Source organism: Panthera leo, chromosome D3 (assembly GCF_018350215.1).
Source record: "Panthera leo isolate Ple1 chromosome D3, P.leo_Ple1_pat1.1, whole genome shotgun sequence".
Taxonomy (NCBI): domain Eukaryota; kingdom Metazoa; phylum Chordata; class Mammalia; order Carnivora; family Felidae; genus Panthera; species Panthera leo.
The window spans coordinates 48,823,801-48,846,119 of record NC_056690.1 but is presented as its reverse complement, the minus strand read 5'-3'; the positions used below and the strand labels follow the sequence as shown (position 1 = coordinate 48,846,119).

General features: G+C 36.1%; 1 protein-coding gene across 7 annotated transcripts in view; it reads right to left on the bottom strand.

Annotated features, from left to right (window-relative positions):
- TAF4B (TATA-box binding protein associated factor 4b) overlaps positions 1 to 22,319 on the bottom strand; it is a 179,024-nt gene that overhangs the window by 105,306 nt on the left and 51,399 nt on the right. For all 7 annotated transcript variants that reach the window (XR_006195060.1, XR_006195061.1, XM_042909611.1 and 4 more), the window contains 3 exons: positions 13,735 to 13,904; positions 8,808 to 8,938; positions 3,836 to 3,961 (listed from right to left, as the gene is read on the bottom strand). Coding sequence is in view for 5 of the 7 variants with exons in the window: in XM_042909611.1 (XP_042765545.1) it covers positions 3,836 to 3,961; positions 8,808 to 8,938; positions 13,735 to 13,904 (427 nt within the window). In the remaining 2 variants the exon portion in view is untranslated. The remainder of the gene's footprint in view (positions 1 to 3,835; positions 3,962 to 8,807; positions 8,939 to 13,734; positions 13,905 to 22,319) is intronic.

Here is a 22,319-nt window from a genome sequence, read left to right as displayed (position 1 = left end):
TGCTGATCAGCGCAGAGCCTGATGTGGGGCTCGAACTCACAAAACTGTGAGATCATGACCTGAGACGAAACCAAGAGTTGGACATTCAACCAAATGAGCCACCGAGGTGCCCCTAAAATAACCATTGTTTTAGAAAAAGAGAAGGGCAGCTTGGACTAGTGTCATAACAGAGAAGATGATGATAAATGATCAGGTTGAAATATATTTGAGGTAGATTTATTGATGGACTGGATATAGGGTGTGAAGTAAAGAGAATTAAGGATGATTTCCTAGGATTCTAGTCTAAGCAACTGGAAGGGTGAGAATTCCAACTTTCGGAGAGGATGAAGACCAGAGTAGATGTAGGACATAGGAACTCAACTTTCAGGTTTAGATGCCTAATTAGCTAAGATGCACACTTGGCACCCTCAAAGAAGGTCAGCAAGACTGGAGCAAGACAAGTGAAGAAGGGAGGGATAGGAATGAGCTCAGAGAGGGAGGTGGGTACCTTTTAAGATCTGGTAAGAAGTTTGGATTTTATTTTAAATGCAAGAGGAAGTCACTGAGGTTTTCAAGTAATAGAGGCACACATGATTTGTTATGGAAACACTATTCTGACAAGAGTATGAAAAACAGATTGTAAAAGGAAAACAAGATCAGTTAGGAGACATTACAGAAGTCCAAGTGAAAGATGACTTAGACCAGAGAGGTGACACTGGTGATAAAGAGACGATGAAGACTACATCTGGGAAACAGAACAGGAAGTAAACTGGATGTAGGGAGAGGAAAAGGAGTTAAAGGTGACTCCTAAGTTTTCTGGTTTGAACATCAAGGCAAACAATTGTGTTGTTTACTAAGTTAGGAAAACCTATTAAGAGTAAAAGGTATTTTGAGTAGGGAGGAAAATCATAAAACCTGGGATACTCTAATATTTAGAAGTCTGGCAAAGGAAGAAAAACCAAGAGAGAATGAGACTATATTATATCCAATAATAACTAAACAAGTATTTAATAGTTTATGACTTTGTTTACAGCACAGTAATTGGAAATAAAATATGAATAAACCACCTCATCACATTGACTGTGTGCTTGCTTATAATATTTGACAGCTCAAGGAAGAGCATCTTCCTGCCCCAGCTGTCCTTCCCAGCTCAAGAGGGGTCAGCATGGGGACTGAGGCAGTGAGAAACAGCACAGTGATAAGGTTGTGGTGCACCACTTCCTTGTGAGGGTTGGGGACATGAAGTTACAGACCAGTGGCCAAGAATGCGGAGTGATGAAGGGCTGGGGAGACCGACCAAGGCATGGCCAGTGAGTATGGCTACTAATTACACAGGCAATGAAATGAAGGCAGGGGAAACAGTGGTAGCAGACAGAGAAGGCAGCCAGCATGGCTGTTTTAGAGATTAGTTACACAGAGCAAGTAAGTAAATTGAGCACATATGAAAATAAATTGAGGATAACAAGAGTCAAGTATCTGACTAAGGAGAAAGTATTTATAAACATGGAAAGGTTTAGGCTAGAAAAAGTCCTAAGATATTGGAGTCGGAGGTATCCATATAAATTATGGTTTTAGAACATATACACACAAATAGTTACAAATGTATGTTTGTGTATATATAAATACATGGGTACATACATATACACCATACGTATATTTCCTAGATGTGTCCACTTGACTTGTCCTACATGTGATGACACCCCATTAGCAATGAGCACACTGTAAGCTCTACTCTTGGTTTCTGGACAACATCCTCAACTAAAAAGACACAAGATTCTTTAGGGGAAATGGCTGATTCCAGGGCTGAGGAAGGACAAGCAAAAGCTGGGCCTGGAACATCTTGTGTCAGAAAGTAAGGACAAGCTCAGGGAACGATGGGAAACATGAGTAACAGAGAAAAGTGCCAGCTGGAAGGGTCTCCCACTCAGGAGGAATTTGAGCATCAAAATAATAATTAATAGTAATGGATTACAACCTGTTGAATCACACAGAAATCCAAGAGCCCATATGGATATCAATGAATGCATGCATGAATAAATGAATAAAAGAGAAAGGAAAGCTCTTCCACATAGTAGAATGCTAATAAACGTAGAAGAGGATGAGAATTTAAAAATCACTATTTGCGTATTTATAAGTTGTGCCCATCACAGAAGTGACACCATCTATGGGTGCTAAAGTGGATACACAGAGGTTTGATGAGGAAGGGGACACTGATATAATCCTGGAATGTCTTCCTATGAAAAACTGATTAGAAAAAGGAAAGTGGCAAATTTAAAATGGAGAAAATTGACAGGCACCCACACAACTGGGTGATCAAGGTTGCCTTTTGATATAATCAGCTGGGAAGAATGTATATATTCCTGCCAAGAATTCATGACCTAAGACATGAGGAAATATCAGATGAACCCAGGAATTATTAGTCACCCTATAGATGGTAAGGCCTATACTTCTGAAACTTGTCAAAGACATGAGGGAGAAAGTCAGAAATCTAACTGAAGGAGTCTGAAAAAGAGAGGGCAACAAATAAAACACATATTGCTGAATGGAAGAATAAACCATGGAGGAAAAGGAGAATGAGCCGAGACAGCTGGTGAAATCTGAATGGGGTCTGTGGATTACATGGCAGTGTTATATTGTTCACAGCCTGATTTGGAGGGTTATATAGCAGAATGTCCTGTTTTCACAAATACATGCTAGAATGTTTAGCAGTGATGGTACATCACGGCTGAAGCCTGCTTTCAAAAAGTTCAGAGAAAGGCTAATTAGAGATGATAATTGCACTACTTGTAAATACTAAAAAAAAAAACAAAACAAACAAACAAAAAAAACCTCTGAATTCAAAGAAAGAACAAAGGAATGAAAGAGAATAATGATAGTGTGTGTGTGTGTGTGTGTGTGTGTGTGTGTGTGTGTGCGTGCGCGCGCAGAAAGGATAGAGATGGAGAAAATGCGGTAAAATGTTAAAAATGGGGGGCATCTGAGAAAAGGAGAGGAGGATTCTTTGTACAGTACAGCAACTTTCCTGGTAAGTATGAAATACCTCAAAATAAATTAATTACCAAAATAAATTAAGTACCAAAATAAATTAATTAACATTTATTAATTAATACCTTCAAAATAAATTAACTAAAAAGGTGATTCGTATGTGATTACGAACAAATACTCTGATATGGGAGATTGACAATAACACTAAAAATTAAAACTAAGGTGTTTAAAACAAAAAATAAGTCTAGTGCCCAACCTTTATGACTACATGCAAAGGCCCTAGGACTACAAGGAAATGTGAAGCAACAAAATGCAAACCATGGTAGAACCAGCTTTCAGGCCATCAGGCACTAACAGCTCAGGAAAATGTTTCAATAAAGAAGAAAGGAAATAAATACAGTTATATATATTTATAAGATACTTTTCTTCTTACCTGTTCTTTCATTCTCTAACCCATTTCTGCCCATGCTATATTTTGCTCCATATAATCCTAATTAATCCTAATTTTACCCATAAATTTCCAAATTTTCCTCTCTCAGATTCAACTTGGCACCTATCAAATTATATCCCTAAAAAGACCTTGAGCATTTTTAAAAAACATTTTTACTTAAGGGTAGTAGGTATGATCCTAGGCACACAGGAATTGAGAATGAGGAGATAAAAGATTGTATCTCATTAAGCTAAATTAGCTGACAGTCACTATATGACAGACACTATCCTGGCTGTGAGAGACTTTATTAGTAATCTCATTTCAAGAAATCCTTCAGAGAAATCTCAAAGCTTAATAAAAACAAGACAGTCAACCAACAATAAAGCCAATTCTGACCTCCTTGCCAGGCCACGTTCAATCATAAATCATGTAGGCTCTTACCTTGGCTACCCTAAGTAGCATTTCTCTTTCTTCTAAATCCTTTCTCTGCTTCTCCAATTGATCTAGCTTTTCAAGAAATTTGAGCTGTGATCTGGTATCACTAGACAGGATGTAATTTTCACTTGCCTGGAAAAAAAGAAAAAAAAAAAGATTCCTAATGATCCTTAGGCAACACATTCTACATGAGGTTTAATAAATCAGCTAAAGACAATAATAACCAACATACACAGGGAGCTAAATTTTCAAGATGTAATATTTGTATTTCTGATAATACAAACAACAACAAAAAAACCTTAGTCATCCTTGAAAGTTGAGAGGTTATTAAGCATTCAAATTTCAGAGCTTTCCTAGAAAGCTGCAAGGGGAAAAAAAAGAGAATTAAGCCAAGCAAATCCTAACAATAGGAAGTAGAAAGCAAGAGAGTATACCATGTACCTATAATCTAAAATCTGTTTAGTTAAATTATTGTCCCATCTCTACAGACCTTACTATGTTTAATGAAATCTCAGGCCTGTCAAAGACAAAATCAAAATCAAACAAAAAAATCCCAAACAAAAAAACAATCACTTCACTAAAAAACACATCAAAGATGAAAGTTACCACCCCCATTTCCATTGCTGGATTGGTCTAACCTTGACAAGTGAGTACAACTTCAATCAAAATAGAACATAAGATGAAAAGGCAAACATTTAATATCCTAAACCTTGTTTTGAGGACTCCTTTAAGCTATGAACTTGGACAGAAACTAAAGTCAGAGAAAGTAAGTAGATAATTTATAAATGAGAGCCATAACAGAGAAGTATAATTATTTGTCTTAATTTGCTCCATAAAATGATAAAATTTACACTGCTTTATTTATTTTGATATTCTAGAGTGTAAGACAGTGCTTTCCAATCTAAATATTTTTAAAATTTTCATCTATCTTTCTAAATACACCTAAGATGGGGATTGGCGGATGCAATCTTTCCAATCAGCATTTAAGATATCCTGCCATCTAGTCATCTCAGTAAATCAGACACCCAAAATATGGGACGGAGACTGTGGGAGACTGTATAACAGGAAAACTTAAAGTTTTTAAACATTTAGTCTAACAGTCAGTGCCTGGCTTGGAAATCATAGGTATAGCACCAAGCCCATCTTTGTTTTATCCCGTGCTTATGGTTGATTCAATTAACTGGGACCAAGAGATTTCATATGCCCAAGATTCTTTCTAAATTAAATTTTTATTGTTGGTATTTAACTAGATCAAAAGAGTATTACCGTAGTATAACGAACAAGGATGTATTAGTGCTACTTATTTTAGTTCACGTTTAATACAAAACGAATTCTCAAATGCTTTTAAAGTTAAATAATACAAGATAGAATATGGAATACATTACAGGCCAACCATGAGGCATAAACATAATAACCAGTGGTTTCTTAAATACTTCATCTTTACCATTTTTGTGCTCAGATACTCTGGGGATAGTTTACTGACTTAATTTAATTTTAAAAGGACAACAAACACTAAATTAAAAAGAAACACAGACTTTCTAAAATTTAACCCAATCTCATCCCCATGCTAAGACCCCTTCTTCTTCTCCCAATTTAGATACAACTGCCTCTGGTTTAATGCATCCTTCCTTTATTCTTACAGATGCTAAGCAAATGAGTGTCTCCCCTATTCCTATTGATTCCCCAAACTTATTTAAACAACAGTAACCCCATCTTACCACGTTGCTTCCTGTCTACCACACAGGCCTAACCCAAGTCTTTATGTTAGGTTGAATAGGGTGGTTTAACAATGAAAATATAAGGACTCAGACCAAATGATAAAACCATCATTATTATCCCATCTAAAGGAAGCACAAAGCCCCTTTCAACCAGAAAACACTGAAGCTTCTCCATGACCACTGGCGTGCAGAAGACTGTATCTTCGGCTGGAAAACACCTGGCAGCAAGATCAAAAGCTCTGTGTCACATGTGTCACTTTCTACTTCTTTACTTAAATCTCAGTTTATGGACTATGATTAATTAGATAATTATATCTAAACATGTGAAAGATTACCAAAAGTAGATGGATGTCAAATGAAAAGAGATGGTGGGATTTTGCTTTTAATAAAAGTAAGCTTGTTTTTGTGAAATTCATAGGGTAAAAATTCCCACACTGTACAGATAAAAATAAATCCTATCAGGGATGAACTAAAATGTAAGGACAGAGCTAAATCTGTGACACAATGATTATTATAAGATCAAAGTCTACAAAACAAATATAATTTTGAACTAGATCCAAACGTAACTAAATGATTATTACTTCTGTTTAAAGAAGGATGATAATGTAGTACAAATTCAGACAGTGGCATTAGTTGCACTAAGTAATGAGTGTGGGGAAAGGCAAGCAGGGGAAAATCAATTAGGTTATGGTTAAGGAAGTGTTAGCTTTAAGCTAAGTTACTGAGGTTCCAGGTGGGGTAGATATTATCCATTTTGCCTTGGGCAACAAAATCCTTAGAACATATGCTATTAATATACAACAGAAGAATTCCATCTGAAGACTGGAACACACAACAGTGACTTGGATGACAGAATAATAAACATTACATGGAAATATTCTATTCCATACTAAATTATACCATTATGTTTTATATAGAAACTGCCCACTATAAATAAAAGCATACTCATATATCTCTGAAACAGTTCAGTGACTGAGGTGGGAATAGGGGATAATCCAGGCTGGAAAAATTTTGAAGACTTTTATAAGTTACAGTAAAAAGCCAAAAAGAAAGACTATTTTCCCCACATCCCAGTATTGAAGGTAAACTGATATCAGGTCAAATTAGATTATTACAAATTTAGGATGTTAATTGTAATACCCATGGTAACCATCAATAAAATATCTGAAAATACATACACAACAGGAAACGAGAAGCGTATCAAAATAGTACACAACAACAACAAAAATCAAACCAAAGAGGTAGTAATAACAGATAAGGGATTTTAAAAAAGCTACAATGCATACAGAAAAATAGTGAAATATCATAAGTTCCTCCTTATGAGTAATCACTTTAAATGTAAATGGATTAAACTCCCCAATCAAAAGGTAGAGACTAACATGATCCAAACTAACAAGCTACCTTACAAGAGATTCACTTTAGATGAAAGCATATGAATAGACTGAAAGCAAAAAGATGGAAAAAAGATTTCATGCAAATAATAACCAAAGAAAGCAGGTGTGGCTATACTGATACCAGGTAAGATAAACTTTAAGTCAACAATTGTTAAAAGACATAAACAAGGACATGATATGTTGACAAAAGAGTCAATTCATCAAGAAGATATACATACCAGACAGCAGAGTCCCTAAATTTATGAAGCAAATGACAGAACTAAAAACAGAAATAGGGGTCTACAATAACAACTGAAGTCTTCAATACCTCCCTTTCAATAATGGGTAGAATTCCTAGACAAAGATCAATAAGGAAATAGAGGACTTAACATTATAAACCAACTAGATCTACCAGACATTTATGAATACTCCCTCCAAAAACAGAATACGCATTCTGCTCAAGTGTGCATCGAATATTCTCTAAGACAGATCCTACGTTAGGCCACACAATAAGCCTAAATAAATTTTAAATGATTGACTCACACAATCTCCTCTGCCCATACGGAATGAAGCTAGAAATCAACAATAAAACAGAAATTAAAAATTTCACAAATATGTGGCAACTCAACAGCATACTCTCAAACAACCATCTGATCAAAGAAATCTCAAAGGAAATCAGAAAATACTTAGAGATAAATGAAAACAAAAACACAATGTTCCAACATTGGAACATTACACTTACAGAATGCAGTGAAAGCAGTGCTCAGAGGGAAATTTATAGCAGTAAATGCCTACATTAAAAAAAGGAAGATCTCAAACCAATAACCTACTTTATATTTTAAGGAAATAAAATTAAAAAATGAAAGTGGGATCATTACTGCTGACCTTACAGAAGTAAAAAGGATTATAAGAGAACACTATAAAAAACTATATGCTAACAAATTAGGCCCAAGAAGAAATGGACAAATTCTAAAAACACACAAAAATAGCTAAAGTGTTTTTTTTCCCCACAGCTTTTTCTCCTCGTGATCACATATTTTTAAGTCAGTCCAGCAAATTCTCACAAAGATTTATACAACTATAAATAGTTCTTCCAAAGTTCTTTAGCAGAAAGGAGAGAAAATAGAATGATTCCTCCAGGGAACTTACCAGTGATGTGGTAACTGATATTTCCCTGAGCTCCTTTTAACCCATGGCAAAGACATTGTGACAATGACCATTCTCACAAATTCAAGACCTCATAAGGTAACCCACATGCTGCACAAAATCTAGCCAACATTTCTTGATATAGGAGGAAAAGGTTATCTTTTTCTTTTTCATCCGTCACCACCCAATAAATTCGCTCTCGACCAAAACCATAATGCAAATAAATCAAGTGCTTTCATCTTCATGATGGCAAGTGATTTGGTTCATACCACAAGGGACAAGACAGGCTATCCTTGCATTTAATTTGTTTAAAAAGCAGCCAATAATGATAATGAGCGGCACCAGCATTAGCACTCAATGCAATTATTTAACTTATTAAAAAGGAACAACAATGCTAGCAGATTACAGATCACTGAAGAGAACACAGCTATCCAATATTCCATTCTAACACATTCTCCCTCCTAATCAAAAGCTGTAGAAGTCTGAGGCAGAACAGATGCATATCTCAATCTACACTGACACAGAAGCTTTGGACACAATTTTAAACTCTATTTTATTTGTCATGTAAGCGTATCTAAATCAGGCAAATTAGGAATGAAACTTTGTCTACCAGTATGAACTACATCTTGACCATTTCCTTTATAAAAATATACTTAGAATATGAATCCACACCAAAAAACTATCTTTAACACAACAAAGAGGAAAGAGGAGAGTCTGTATTTCTTTAATGATTTCCTTTACCTTGTATGTTGTCATTCGATGCTGAGCAATTGTAGTCAGTTTTTCTAGAAGGCCTCGTAATCGCTCCTGTGTTGCATGGGAGATCAAGTTCACAGCATCAGAGTTAAGTTCTGTAATGTCATGCTTTTTACCTGTGGAAGCAGAGAAAATCCATTACGTGTTTTAGTAGTGGCTGATAATTGAAATAATTAGCACAGCAGGTATTCTGTTCCCCCTGGAAGTCATACCCATTATGAATAAAGGTTTGGAGATTATGATTTTCCTGGTAAAGTCACAACTTCAAAGATCTTAGACATTACATTAATAAAACCTAGCCTGAAGCCTCAGAAAATATAGACATTGTTTCACTTAGCCTCTAGAATCATTCTCCTTGCAAGGTCATTTATAGGACAAAGTTAATAAGAACACAAATCAAGTCTAGTGTTCAGGGAGGAAAATGGTAACTGCAGAAATTAGTGCCGTATTCTGTTAATTTCAGTAATTAAAAAAATAGAAAATTACATTTTGCCCTGTTTGACACTGTTAACAATTTACAACATTTATTTCAATGAATTTAGATTGTGGGTCTCTGTTACTGCCTTGTCTACAAGACATACCTACATTTCTTTTGTCCATTACCAAACATGCTTATTTTGCTTTAACTCATGTTCTGATAAACTGGCCTGGTAATTAATTTATAAGTTGAAATACATTCAAAACCTCATCATTTCACTCCTCCATTTGAATAATTTCTCTCTCACTATATCTCATTCCATAAATAAACCAAACTTCTATTCTTCTTTCTGCTAACTAGGAAGAAAGATTCAAGAAAACAACTTGGACCACATACCCAAAGGCAGAAGGCTCATTTATAAATCAATCTTATCAGTTTTTGAATAATAATTCCTCAGCTCAGTGAACCACCTGTATCAACAGAGACCTAATTCTAAAGATATAGCCAATTAGATTGGCTAATTTAAATGAGTTTTTAATAGTACTATTGTGTTTATTTTTAACAAACATAAGAGTTTGCTTTTGCACTCTCATCTGAAATATACCCTTAAATACTCCCAGTGTGAATGAGTACAGCAAAATAGCAAAGATAGGCTTTAATTTTAATTAATTGTTGGCTTTTAAGCCAACAAATCTTATATTCATTCTTTAACACTATTTCATAATAAATGTTAAACTTCAAAGTATAGGCTATAGGATGTGAGGGCTACCTGGCTGTGACATCTGATCACCAGGGTGGATGTGGCTGATCTGGCTGCCAAGGCGCAGTCCCTTTCCTCTCTCAGTGTTCCTTGTGCATCCCTCCCAAAGCTACATGTTCCCTTGAACTGACAGAACTGGATAGAGGAGGGCCATTCTTTGGTCAGAGGTATGTGAGTAGCTGCATTCCCTTACTAGAACCTCCAAAAAAGCGCTCAAGGTCCAAAATGCAGGCTATAGCACAGCAGACAGGAAGAAGATATAAAACTATTTAGCTTCTCCTAAGCCAAACCTTCAAAATGTGGTTTGTTGCTATCCAGCAAAACTGAATTCATCGCCAATTTTAGATTCAAGCAGGGAAAAAACACTACAAAGCCAAAGCTACTCTACTAAAACTGTCAGCATACATAAATAGCAGAGGTCTTCTACATAAAGGACACAATTTCAAAATCATCCAATGATTAAAGTTACAACTAAACATGGGTAGATGGGTGATGACATGTCAGTTCATGACTAAGGGAAAGAAAATGAACACATAGAAATATGTAGTGTTTTGGAGGGAAACTTCAAAAATAATTTTATATGTATTTATAAAATCGTTCATCCTATGTAAAAAAAAAAAAAAAATCATGTTTTAGAGTATTAGAAATAAACAAGTGAGGGGATCTGCAGACAATTCCAGGGTTTAACGAACACTCAAATGTTCTAATATCTTTAATCCACTGATAATAAAACATGACAAAGTTACCAAGTTACAACACCTGGGTGGCTCAGTTGGTTGAGTGTCCAACTCTTGATTTCAGCTCAGATCACAATCCCAGAGTTGTGGGACCGAGCCCTGTGTCAGACTCTGCACTGAGCATGTGGAGCCTTGCTTAAGATTCCCTCTCTTCCTCCCTCCCTCTCTCTCTCTCTCCCCCTCCACCCCTCTCCCCCACTTGTGCTCACTCTCTAAAATTAAAAAAAAAAAAAAAAAATTCCCACTTTTAAATATAACACTCTCTTTAAATCAACATAATTGATTTAAAAAATCTAGCTGGTACTTGAAAGCTTGTTATGTGATTTTATAGAATGTCTGTAATTTAATTTAGGTAATTAACAAAAAAAGGAAAAACATTGGCATGTTTACTATCCTAACATTTAAGTAGAAAAACCTTCCAAAAAAAATTCTCTGGAACTTTAGACTATTAAGGAATAGTCCTGGTTCTGATCTGTTCTGTAAAGATGGAATTTTACTATAAATGGAAAACATTCCTAGAAATACATAATTCCACTCACTCTATAGTTTTATTGTTTTTTAAAAAGCTTAGGTAATTCAGAAGTAAGAAGTTTTGCAATTTTCTATCCTACTAAGTGACACATTTGTGATTATTAAGGACTGAAAATACAAACAGCTGTTTCCAGAATTCTTCTTGAAAACAGAGGCTGGCAAATTAAATTTGATCTCTTTTTGTATATGAAGTTCGATAGGGATACAGTCTTGCCTATTTGTTTACATATTCTCTAAGGCTGCTCTTGCAATGTAATAGCAGAGTTGAGCAGCCGTGATACAAACCATATGGCCCACGAAGTGGCAAATATTTACTATCTGACCCTTTGTAGAGAAAAACTGCCCATCCCTGTCCTAAATGATCAAACTGTTCTTGCAATGCCAAAGACTTTCCTATCATATAATCAAAGTTTAAGTCAAATTAAAAACAAAATTTGTTAGGGGGTGGGGTGGGAACGAATAAAACTAAGTATCTACTTCTACTCTACCAAAGCTCTAGATAATTATATAGTTAGTTACATGGAGTCAATACCAGTAAGTTTCCTAAGCCATCACAGGACTGTAAAATGCGTCTTCCAAAATTAAGGAACTGGCTCCTACACCGTACACAACACTTAGGCAAAGAAGAAATTGAAACAGTAAGAAAGGAAAACACGGCATCTGGCTGGCTCAGTCGGTTGAGTGTTGGACTCTTGATTTCAACTCAGGTCACGATCCCAGGGACATGGGATTAAGCCCTGCATAGGTCTCTGAGCTCCACACCGAGCACGGAGCTTGGAGTACACTTAAGATTTTCTTTCTCTCTCTCTTTCTCAATCTTGCCCCCTTCCCACCTGTCTCATGCTCTGTCTCTAAAGTTAAAAAATAAATAAAAATAAAAATAAAAATAAAGGAAAGGGAAGAAAGAAGGAAAAGGAGAAGGAGAGGGCAGGGAGAAAAGTCAAACAAAATGCAAGCAAACGGCAAACATTTTAACAAGAGCTCTTCTGAATTCCTATACTTTTGGCCTGCTTATAAATTCTAGTTTTTCATAATAAAAAAGATAACATACCCAAGTTACATTAGAGATTTTAAAAAAAAGGTGCGGGAGCTCAAACATTTATTATTTTGCAAAACAGATTTAAAATATGTAATAGTAATGTACTTTGTAGTCTTTAAAAATACCATGGTGGCTCAGTTGGTTGAGCATCTTTTGATTTCAGCTCAGGTCATGATCCCAGGGTCATGGGATGCAGTCCCACACTGGGCTCCGTGCTGAGCATGGAGCCTGCTTAAGATTCTCTCCCTCTCTCTCTCTCCCTCTTTCCTACTCGTTCTGTCTCCCTCAAAAAAAAAAAAAAAAAAAAAAAAAAAAAATACCATGGGTATAATCAGAAATCAGAAACCTTCAGATTTTTGTGTTAGGGCTTCAATATAAAATATAAAGATTCTTGGGGTGCCTGAGTGGCTCAGTCTGTTAAGCATCCAACTTCAGCTGGGGTCATGGTCCTGCGGTTCTTGGGATAGAGCCCCACCCACATCAGGCTGTCTGCTGTCAGCGCAGAGCCCGCTTTGGATCCTCTGCCTGCCTCCCTCCCTCTCTCTCTCTCTCTCTCAAGTATAAACATTTAATAATTATAATAATAATAAAAATAATAATAATAAAGATTCTTACTAAAGTATACTCAAAGGTCACTAGTATTGACCTCCCAAATTTGATATGGGAGAAAGGACTCCAAAAAGTCCCAGGGTTAGGACACAAGAAATGAGATAACTCACAGGCAATATTCTCTCTCCAAACTGTCTCATTTCTCAGTCAATATGGGGAGAGTGCAGTCTCTCACATTACTGCAAGTTTGGTATTAAAGAACAACAAAAAAGCTGTGTGGCTCCAGAACAAAACTGGTACATTTTTTCCATTTCCTTCTACACGCTGCAGCCATCTAATAGCTACTTTTGGACCCAGAAAGACACCTAGTATTTTAATTTAGTTCTTTTAGGGCAACAAGTTTAATTTCAGGGTTGAGATTTAAAAAAAAAAAAAAAAAGGGACTTACTCTCAACTTCTGTATTTCTGTTCCACAATATTTGGCAGTTTCTGTATTTCATAAACATGAACTTATAATGTATGCATGCACATGTATACATATGTACTTAAGTCCAACCAAGAAAGGAACAGGACAGAAAAAAAATTGTATGTCATGTGTACAAATTCACATAAAAATACACACATCTTTTTCTAAGAAATATAAATAAAATATTAACTTCTATTATCTAAACCCAAAACAGTAGGTTATGATTTAAGTTACATTAGTAGTTTTTAAAATGAAACGCCTCTTTCTAGAACACCCATGAAATCCTGATTCTTCCCACAGCCTTATTTAAGCCTCAGAGTTCCAGGAACACCAACCCAGGCTGTCTCTTTTGATAATACTTTCCCTGGAACAGACAGTACTCTCAGGTCAACAATCATAAGTCTGCACTTACCAATGTCTAAAATTCTCTTTTGTAGAGCTCCAATGAAAAGAAATGGTTCATCTTTACATGACTGAACAAGTGTGCCAACCAAGTCAGAGTTTGTTGCTAAGATGCAAGCATTTTCTTCACTGAGGTTGACCCCTGCCATGGAAGCCACATCATTGATGTCATCTTCATCCCTAAGAGGAAAAAAAGATAGCTTTTTGGTGGTGGTGGTGGTTGGTGATCTGTACATGAATGATTTAAGAGAGCAAAGAATTACAGATCTTTCCTTATAACTACAGACATTAATTTCTCAATTCATCCAAGCAAGAGAACTGAACAATAGCTATCTTTCCCTGGAAGCTTTTAAAATTAATTGAAATGTCTAACCATTAGTGTATATTTAATCAGAAAGATGAATCAGAAGCAACTGTGTCTCCTAGTGTCCATCTCTCTGTCTTTCAGTTTAGTCAATGAGGGACTTGGGAGTTAAACTAAGTTATCCACAAATGCCCTGAAATGAAGAGACAAAGAAATGAAAACAGACTTCTTTGTTTTCATCCAAGATGTTAAATGCCCTCTGATTTCCCCAGTGTACTCTACTGTTCCACTGAGGAGCAGGAGAAATCCCCTGGTCCTCAAAGGTCCGTACCCACATAAAGACCCTTGAAAAGAAGCTTTCTTGACTGACTATTCTGAAACCAAATGGTTAAAACTAGTTTTGATTTTCTGCCTGAGACTTTTGGTGTGCTCCATCTGTACCAACTGAATTCATTAAACCACATCCTCGAGCAAATGGCTGCAAAGGTCTACATACAAGATATAAAATTATACACACACACACATACTAACATGACATATATATAAAACACAAAATATGTTTGAGCTCCTTGCATCGCACCAGCAAAATTAAATAGTTGTTTTTATCTAATAGGATTGCTACATGGCTACAGTGCTAAGATGAGCGTATCTGTTTAAGGGTAGAGAAGAGAGAAAAGAAATACGAAAATTCCCTCACAGCATCCTTATCACCGTATGTAATAACAAGCAGGTTACCGATCATAACTCACCTATCAACGTATAACATAATTTACACAAACATGATTATATAAAAAGGATGTTGCTTCTCTTTATTGCATGGTCCAAATGGTATATCATGTGGTCTCACGTCAATAGATTTAAATTATGAAACTCCCTGTGGTAATGCATTTGTGCATGGGAAAGGGAAATAAATTATAATTGTCAAGTACTCAAGAAATGAAGGCCTCTGGTGTTCCACTTTAAAAAGCAGCGTTTAGGGGTGAGGGGAAAAGAGACGATGCTCAAACATATATGAGAGATTTAAAAAAAAACAAAAACAACTAAATAAAAGAAAGCTAGACACGGCAGTTGAAAGTGAGAGATAGAACAAGAGTCTCATAATCTGAACAGATTTAAAACCCTAACATTCAGAGGTGAGTCTTTACAAAGGGAAAAATAAAACATGCAATACAAAGAAACTATACAAAAATGCTTGCAGTCCGCCTTATCAAATGTCACAGAGGTATTGTCAGAAGTATGAATGCCAAAAATGGTTCTAAGAATTATTTTGCCACCTACATAAGTAGTGTTTCCAGAAACATCTAAACAGGTAAACATCTTAAGTGTAAGAATGGCAGACACCATAAACCCAAAGATGGACCAAGATCCAAATAAAAAAATAAAAGGTCTGAGTGAAAAATATTTCTAAAAACCCCAGGTCTCAAGAGGCACCTGGCTGGCTCAGTCAGTAGAGCATGTGGTTCTTGATCTTGGGGTTGTGAGTTTGAGCCTCATGTTGAGGGTAAAGATTACGTTAAAGTGCAAAAAACAAACAAACAAACAAAAAACCTGATATATCAAGGGAATGAAAAGACAAGCTACACAAACTGGGAGAAAATATTTGTAAAAGGCATCAGATAAAGGACTGTTATCCAAAATACACAAAGAACTCTTAAAACTCAGCAATAAAACAAACCAATTAAAAAATGGGCCAAAGACCTAACAGATGCCTCACCAAAGATGTACGGATAGCAAAGAAGCATATGAAAAGATGCTCCACATCCTTTCACCAGAGAAATATACGTTAAAATGAGATAACACTAAACATCTGTTTGAAAAGGCAAAATCCTAAACACTGACATCAAATGCTGGTGAGGATATGGAGCAACAGGAACTCGCATCCACTGCTGGTGGGAATGCCAAATGGTACAGTCACCCTGGAAGACAATTTAGCAGTGTATTACAGAACTAAACATACTTTTACTGTACAATCCAACAACTGCACTTCGATTTACCCAAAGGAGTTGGAAACTTATGTCCACACAAAAACTTGTACACAGATGTTTAGAGCAGCTTCAAAGATAACAGATAAAACTTGGAAATAATCATGATGTCCTTCAGTAACTAAGTGTATAAATAAATTGTGGCATATCCAGACAATGGAGTTTTATTAAGTGCTAAAAAAAAAAAAAAAAATTGAGATGTCACACCATGAAAAGACATACAGGGAAACTTAAATGCATATTACTAAGTGAAAAAAGTCAATCTGAAAAGGCTACATAACGTATGATACCAACTATATGACGTTCTGGAAAAGGCAAACTAAAAAGACCGGCAGTTGCCAGAGATTTAGCGAGGAGAGAGATGAATAGTCAGAACACAGAATTTTTAGGGCAGTGAAAGTACTCTGTATGATACTATAATGTTGGATACACATCATTATACATTTGTTAAAACCCATAGGATGTACTACACCAACAGCAAACTGTAATGTAAATTTTGGACTTTGAGGGATACTGATGGCCAATGCAGGTTTGTCAACTGTGACAAATGATCACTCTGGTGGGAGATGTTGATAATGAGGGAGGTGATGCATGTGTGGGATTAGGGGAATTCTCTGTATCTTCCGAACAATTTTGCTGTGAACCTAAACCTGCTTTAATAAACAATATCTATTTTTTTAAAAAAGGCCAACTACACATTAATGAAGAACTAGTTCACTCTAAAATTGAAACCCAACCAGTTACTTACCATCTCTAGGACTCAAATTTCCTTTAAAAATGAGTAACTTAGGGGTGCCTGGGTGGCTCAGTCGGTTGAGCATCTGACTTCAGCTCAGGTCATCATCTCACAGCTTGTGGGTTCAAGCCCCTTGTCAGGCTCTGTGCTGATGGCTCAGAACCTGGAGCCTGCTTTGGATTCTGTGTCTCCCTCTCTCTCTGCCCCTCCCCAGCTCATGCTCTGTCTCTGCCTCTCTCAAAAATAAATAAAAATTAAAAAATAAAAATTAATAAAAAATTTTTTTTAAAAATGAGTAACTTAGATTAGGTGTTTTCAAAGGTCCCTCTCAGCCACTTAAAAGAATGAGGGAATCCTCTTTGACCTGATACAGAACAACTGCCAAGGAGTACTATGGAGCAGAAAAAAAAAAAAAAAAAAAAAGAGGTAGAGAAGAAACTGTCCCTTGGGAAACAGACAGACACGCAGACACACACACATACACACACACATACACATATGGGTATAACCTCACATATCTCTGGAAAGATAAATGAGAAATTCTCTGGAGAGGAAAACAAGGAAGTAGGGATAGGAAAGACTTACTTTATACCATAGTATACTCTTTTCTACCTTTTGAATACTGTACTGTGTACATGAATTACCCAATAAAAATTATTAGTGATATTTAAAAAATAGTAAATAAACATGTAGGAAAAGAAACCTGGAAATAGAAAACATGAAGTTTAAACATATAACATCAATCTTCCCTTAAAAAGAAAATCAGAATTGCTTAAGGTAGGGGGGCCTGGGTGGCTCAGTCTGTTAAGCATCCAACTTCGGCTCAAGTCATGATGTCACAGTTCCTGAGTTCAAGCCCCACGTCGGGCTCTGTGCTAACAGCTCAGAGTCTGGAGCCTGCTTTGGATTCTGTGTCTCCCTCTCTCCCTCTCTGCACACCCCCTCCCCCACCATTCACATTGTCTCTGTCTCTGTCTCTGTCTCAAAAATAACATTAAAAAAAGTAGAATTGTTTAAGGTATATAAAACAAGGTCTTTACACACATGCACACAACACCAAATGCTTACAATCTCAGATGTTTGTCAGGTACACAGGCCCTATAAACTGCAATTTGCTTCCAAGGGGTTTCTGCATACTCCCTGTTGAAATCTCACACACAGGCTGCAGAGAACAGTACCAGGCATACTTACTACCAGTACTTACTAGTACTTACTACCAGAGTACTAAAAATGAACAGAATTCATCAAAGAGGAGACAGTCCCATGTTTTTAAGAATCTTCTTGCAGCCCTCCTCTGAAATAAGCAAGGAACTAACTGCCCAATAAGATTTGTTCGTGCCTGCCTTCCCTCCTCCTATTTGGCCCCAAGCTGAACACAGCTCCCTCTAGTACAGCTGTCAGTTGCTATGGTTACCGAGGGTGGCAGCAATAGAGAGGAAGACCCCTACTGAGGGAAGAGGAAAAGGTGCCACAGTAAATAGCACCCAAGCCATTTAACACTTCCTCTAAGACAGGAGGCAGACTGATGGAAAGAAAAGACAACACAATGCTGTAACAGCATTATCAATAAAGCTAAGATAGGCCAGGACAGTATTAAAGGCTTTGATGTTGAAGCACCGTTGTGATTTTGGTTTGGTTTTAATTCTGAAGAAGAAAATGAGACTCTCTGAACTATATCTTCAAGTCTTCTGATCTAATGCAGTGTCTTTTTATGAAGGTACTATGAAAAATAATCTGTTCTGTTTTCTTTTTAAGATATGCAAAAAGGAAATTTAATAATGCCTTAATAGAAAAAGCTTTCCAATTCAAGATTCTGTGGGTTGTAATGAATTACTATGTAAAAATTAAAGAAGCATTACCCAATTATCATTAATGTCTTGCAATCTGGCTTCTAAAACGGATCTAATTCTTTAGCTTTTGATAAAGTTATCCACTGCTTATGCCTGACTTCTTAAATGTCTTCCACCCTCTTAAGATCTATACCAGCACCAGACTGATTCTTCTAAAGTAGAGAGAATCGTATTACTCTCCTGTTTAAAAATCTCTCACTCTGCCAATAACTTAACTTGATATTCAAGGTTTTCCAGGTGATGACCTTAACTTAGCACTCTTACCTCCCATTACTCACTATCACACAGCTCACTGATTCTGGCCTTGCTCAGAACATTCCCTACTTCCAGTTCTAGTCTTCAAACTCCTCTTTGATTATCTTTCAGTTGTCAAAAGTCTTACCTATATCCCAGTCCTTTTCAAATGTGTAGTTTAGAAATGCCACTTTAATTTGTTTTAAACTTTTGTTATGTTTTTACTTTGTTTTTATGCTAATAAAATACTAATACTGATACTTTAAAAAAAAGCATGTGTCCAATTGCTCCAACTTTTTAACTTCTGAGAACATGTTTTGTCTCTGTTATGGTAGGTTTTACTCTGCTTCCTATTCTAAAAATCAGCATATTTCAAGGGATAACCTGTATTAAGCCCCCCCCCCCCCCCACACACACACAAATAACTTTACTGAAATGCAATACAGCACGTCCCCACTTGTCTGGGAGGGGGACTTGGATATTCCAAGGTAGTCTTTACATACTCCACCACAGCACTTACTCTACCATATTTTAAGCACTGGATTACTTGCTTATCTCCCATATTAACCTATGAATGAGGGCAGAAAGTGTCTTTAATTTCCAGGATTATGCTTCATATAGTAAATATTCAATAAATGGTAAATAAATGAACATATGGTTATTTTGTAAATACAAAAAAAATCAGCCTATTTCTCTTAAACTCCTACTAGACTAACTGTATTGATTATATTCAACAAATATACTAAGTATAATAAATATATTATTTTTATCACCTCTCTCATTCTTAGCAGAGTAGTATGTAAATGGTAAATAGTTGAGGAAACTTCCATGTATTCAGAACAGTGTGCTATTTATCTACTACAATATACTGAGAAGAACAGTGGGTAAAAATGAGGAGTCGAACTGCCCATAGTGTAATCCTGACTGCCAGTTATTATCTGTATGAAATAAAGCAAATCAATCTTTCTAGACCTGCACTGTCAGTAAAATGGAGACAATAACAATCCCTACATATTAGACCGAAGATTGAAGGAAGTAATTCATATCATGGGAAAAGGAATTAGTTTAATATACAAAGAGCTCCTACAAATAACTAAGGAAAGAACCTATGATCCAATGGAAAAATGGACAAAGCACAAGAATTTTCAGTTAACAGAAAGTTTAAAATGACTCAAAAATAAGATGTTCGACTCATAAGAGAAATACAAGATATAACCTTTCACCTGTTAGACTGGAAAAAACTTGTTAATAAAGTTCATCAGAACATGTGAAAATATGCTATTGTAAGCTTTGTTGCTCAGTGTAATTTGTAAATCTAACCTCTGTGGAGATTTACTTGATATTATCTGACAATTTAAAATGAATAAGCACTTCTTTCTAGAAATTATGTGAAATGATAGCCACTGCAGCTTTGTTTTCCTAGTACAAAACACTGGAAATAGCTTAACTATTCATCATTATGTAACTGATAAAAATCTCAAATCACAATGAATATACACTGGGATAGCACAATCTCCAAGATTTATTACCACTAAGTTGTAAAAAACAAAATGTAAAACATGATGTATTATATACTACCATCTATTTTGAGAAAATTACATCCAGAAAAATACACAAGAATTTGCTAACAGTGGTTGGCTCTAGAATGGGAACCTGGGTAGCAGAGTGAAAAAGAAGCAAGGGAGAACCATATTTTTCCATTGTATATCCTTTTTTCCTTTTGAATATTGTACAAAATATATATATTACTTAGTAGAATAAATTTGTTTAGAAAGTATAAAGAAAAAATTTATTTTAAGATCAAATTTTTCCCTTCGATTACTAATCCCTGGTAAAATAATTTTGCCTTCAATCCTTTTTTTTTTTTTTTAACCACCCTCAGGCATAACCTCTATACCATAGCCAGCACATAAACTCACACAACACCCTATTTATTCCTCTTTCATGCCTCTGTGAAGTTATTTTTCTCATGGGAAATCCCTTTTGTCTTTCCTCTTTTGACTCAAATGTAGTGTAACATACTGAAGGACTTCCCAAACCTTAGTGATTTTAAGAACCACCCAGGAGTATGTTCAAAATGCAGGTCTCACAATCAAATACACACCCATTCAGCACCCACAATTCATGTTCAGTGGGTCTATTATAGAGGGTTTTTTTTGGTTTGTTTGTTTGTTTGTTTGTTTGCTTTTAAACAAACATACTTAGGTGTCTGTGAGGTACACACTCTGTGGACCACACTTGGAAAACTACGGAGTTATAAAATTAAGACCACTGGGGCACCTGGGTGGCTCAGTCAGTAAAGCGTCCAACTCTTGATTTTGGTTAAGGTCATGATCTGACAGTCAGATTCAGAGACTGAGCCCAGTGTCAGCCTCCAGGCTCCATGGAGCCTGCTTTGAGATTCTCTACCCCCCTTCCACACCCATCTCTCCCCTGCTCTTGCTGGCTCTTGTGCTCTTTCTCAAGATAATTAATTAATTAATTAATTAACTAACTGTACCAATTCTAGAGTTAGAGACCAAGGTTTCAGTCCCTGTTCTGACAGTTATTAAAAGGATGACCTTGAACAAATTTGTTCACATCTCTATTCATCAATTCCCTTATCTAGCTTGGGTGAAAACTGTAGCTATTATAAGATTTTGAATGAAAACTGTATTAGAAACTAGAACCATATCAGAAATCAAAAATGAGTATGTAGAAGCACCTGGTTGGCTCAGCTGGTGGAACATATGACTCTTGATCCCAGGGTTGTAAGTTTGAGCCCTGCGTCAGGTGCAGAGATTAGTTAAAAATAAAATATTTTGGGGGGCACCTGGGTGGCTCAGTTGGTTAAGCATCCAACTCTTGATTTTGGCTCAGGTCATGATCTCACAATTTGTGGGTTCAACCCCCACGTCAGGATCTGTGCTGACAGTGCGGAGCTTTCTTGGAATTCCCTTTCTCCCCCTCTCTCTGCCCCTCCCCTGCTCTCTCTCTCTCTCAAAATAAATAAATAAAATCTTTTTTTTTAAATGAGTATTTCTTCATTGAAAAGTAATGAAACCATCACATATTAACATAAATACCATTTTAATGCTAACAATGCCAAAATTAAAAACTAATCACTCAGAAGGATAGCATTGTGCTCTTTTTTCCAATCTCTTTAAAAATCCATTGACCCTCTTCACTTTGGATGAACCTTTAATGCATGGTTTTGTAACATCATGTGTTGGTAATCTGAAAAATATTGTGTCACTGAGTTTACACAGATCTTCCAAATTTAGATTCACCATACGCAATCCAAAATCACATGTTAATATCTGCACTGATCTTATCAGAAAATCTAAGTATTGAGAAGATGTTAAGCTCATGGTAGTGGATACAAGGTTTGCAAATTTTTAATATTTGCTTAAAAAGCTCAAACTTTATCACTGGCAAATAAATGCTGTCAGTTGTTTTCCCTGAAGTGACAGGCTCCGTTTTTTCATTTTCACAAAAATATCTGTCAAA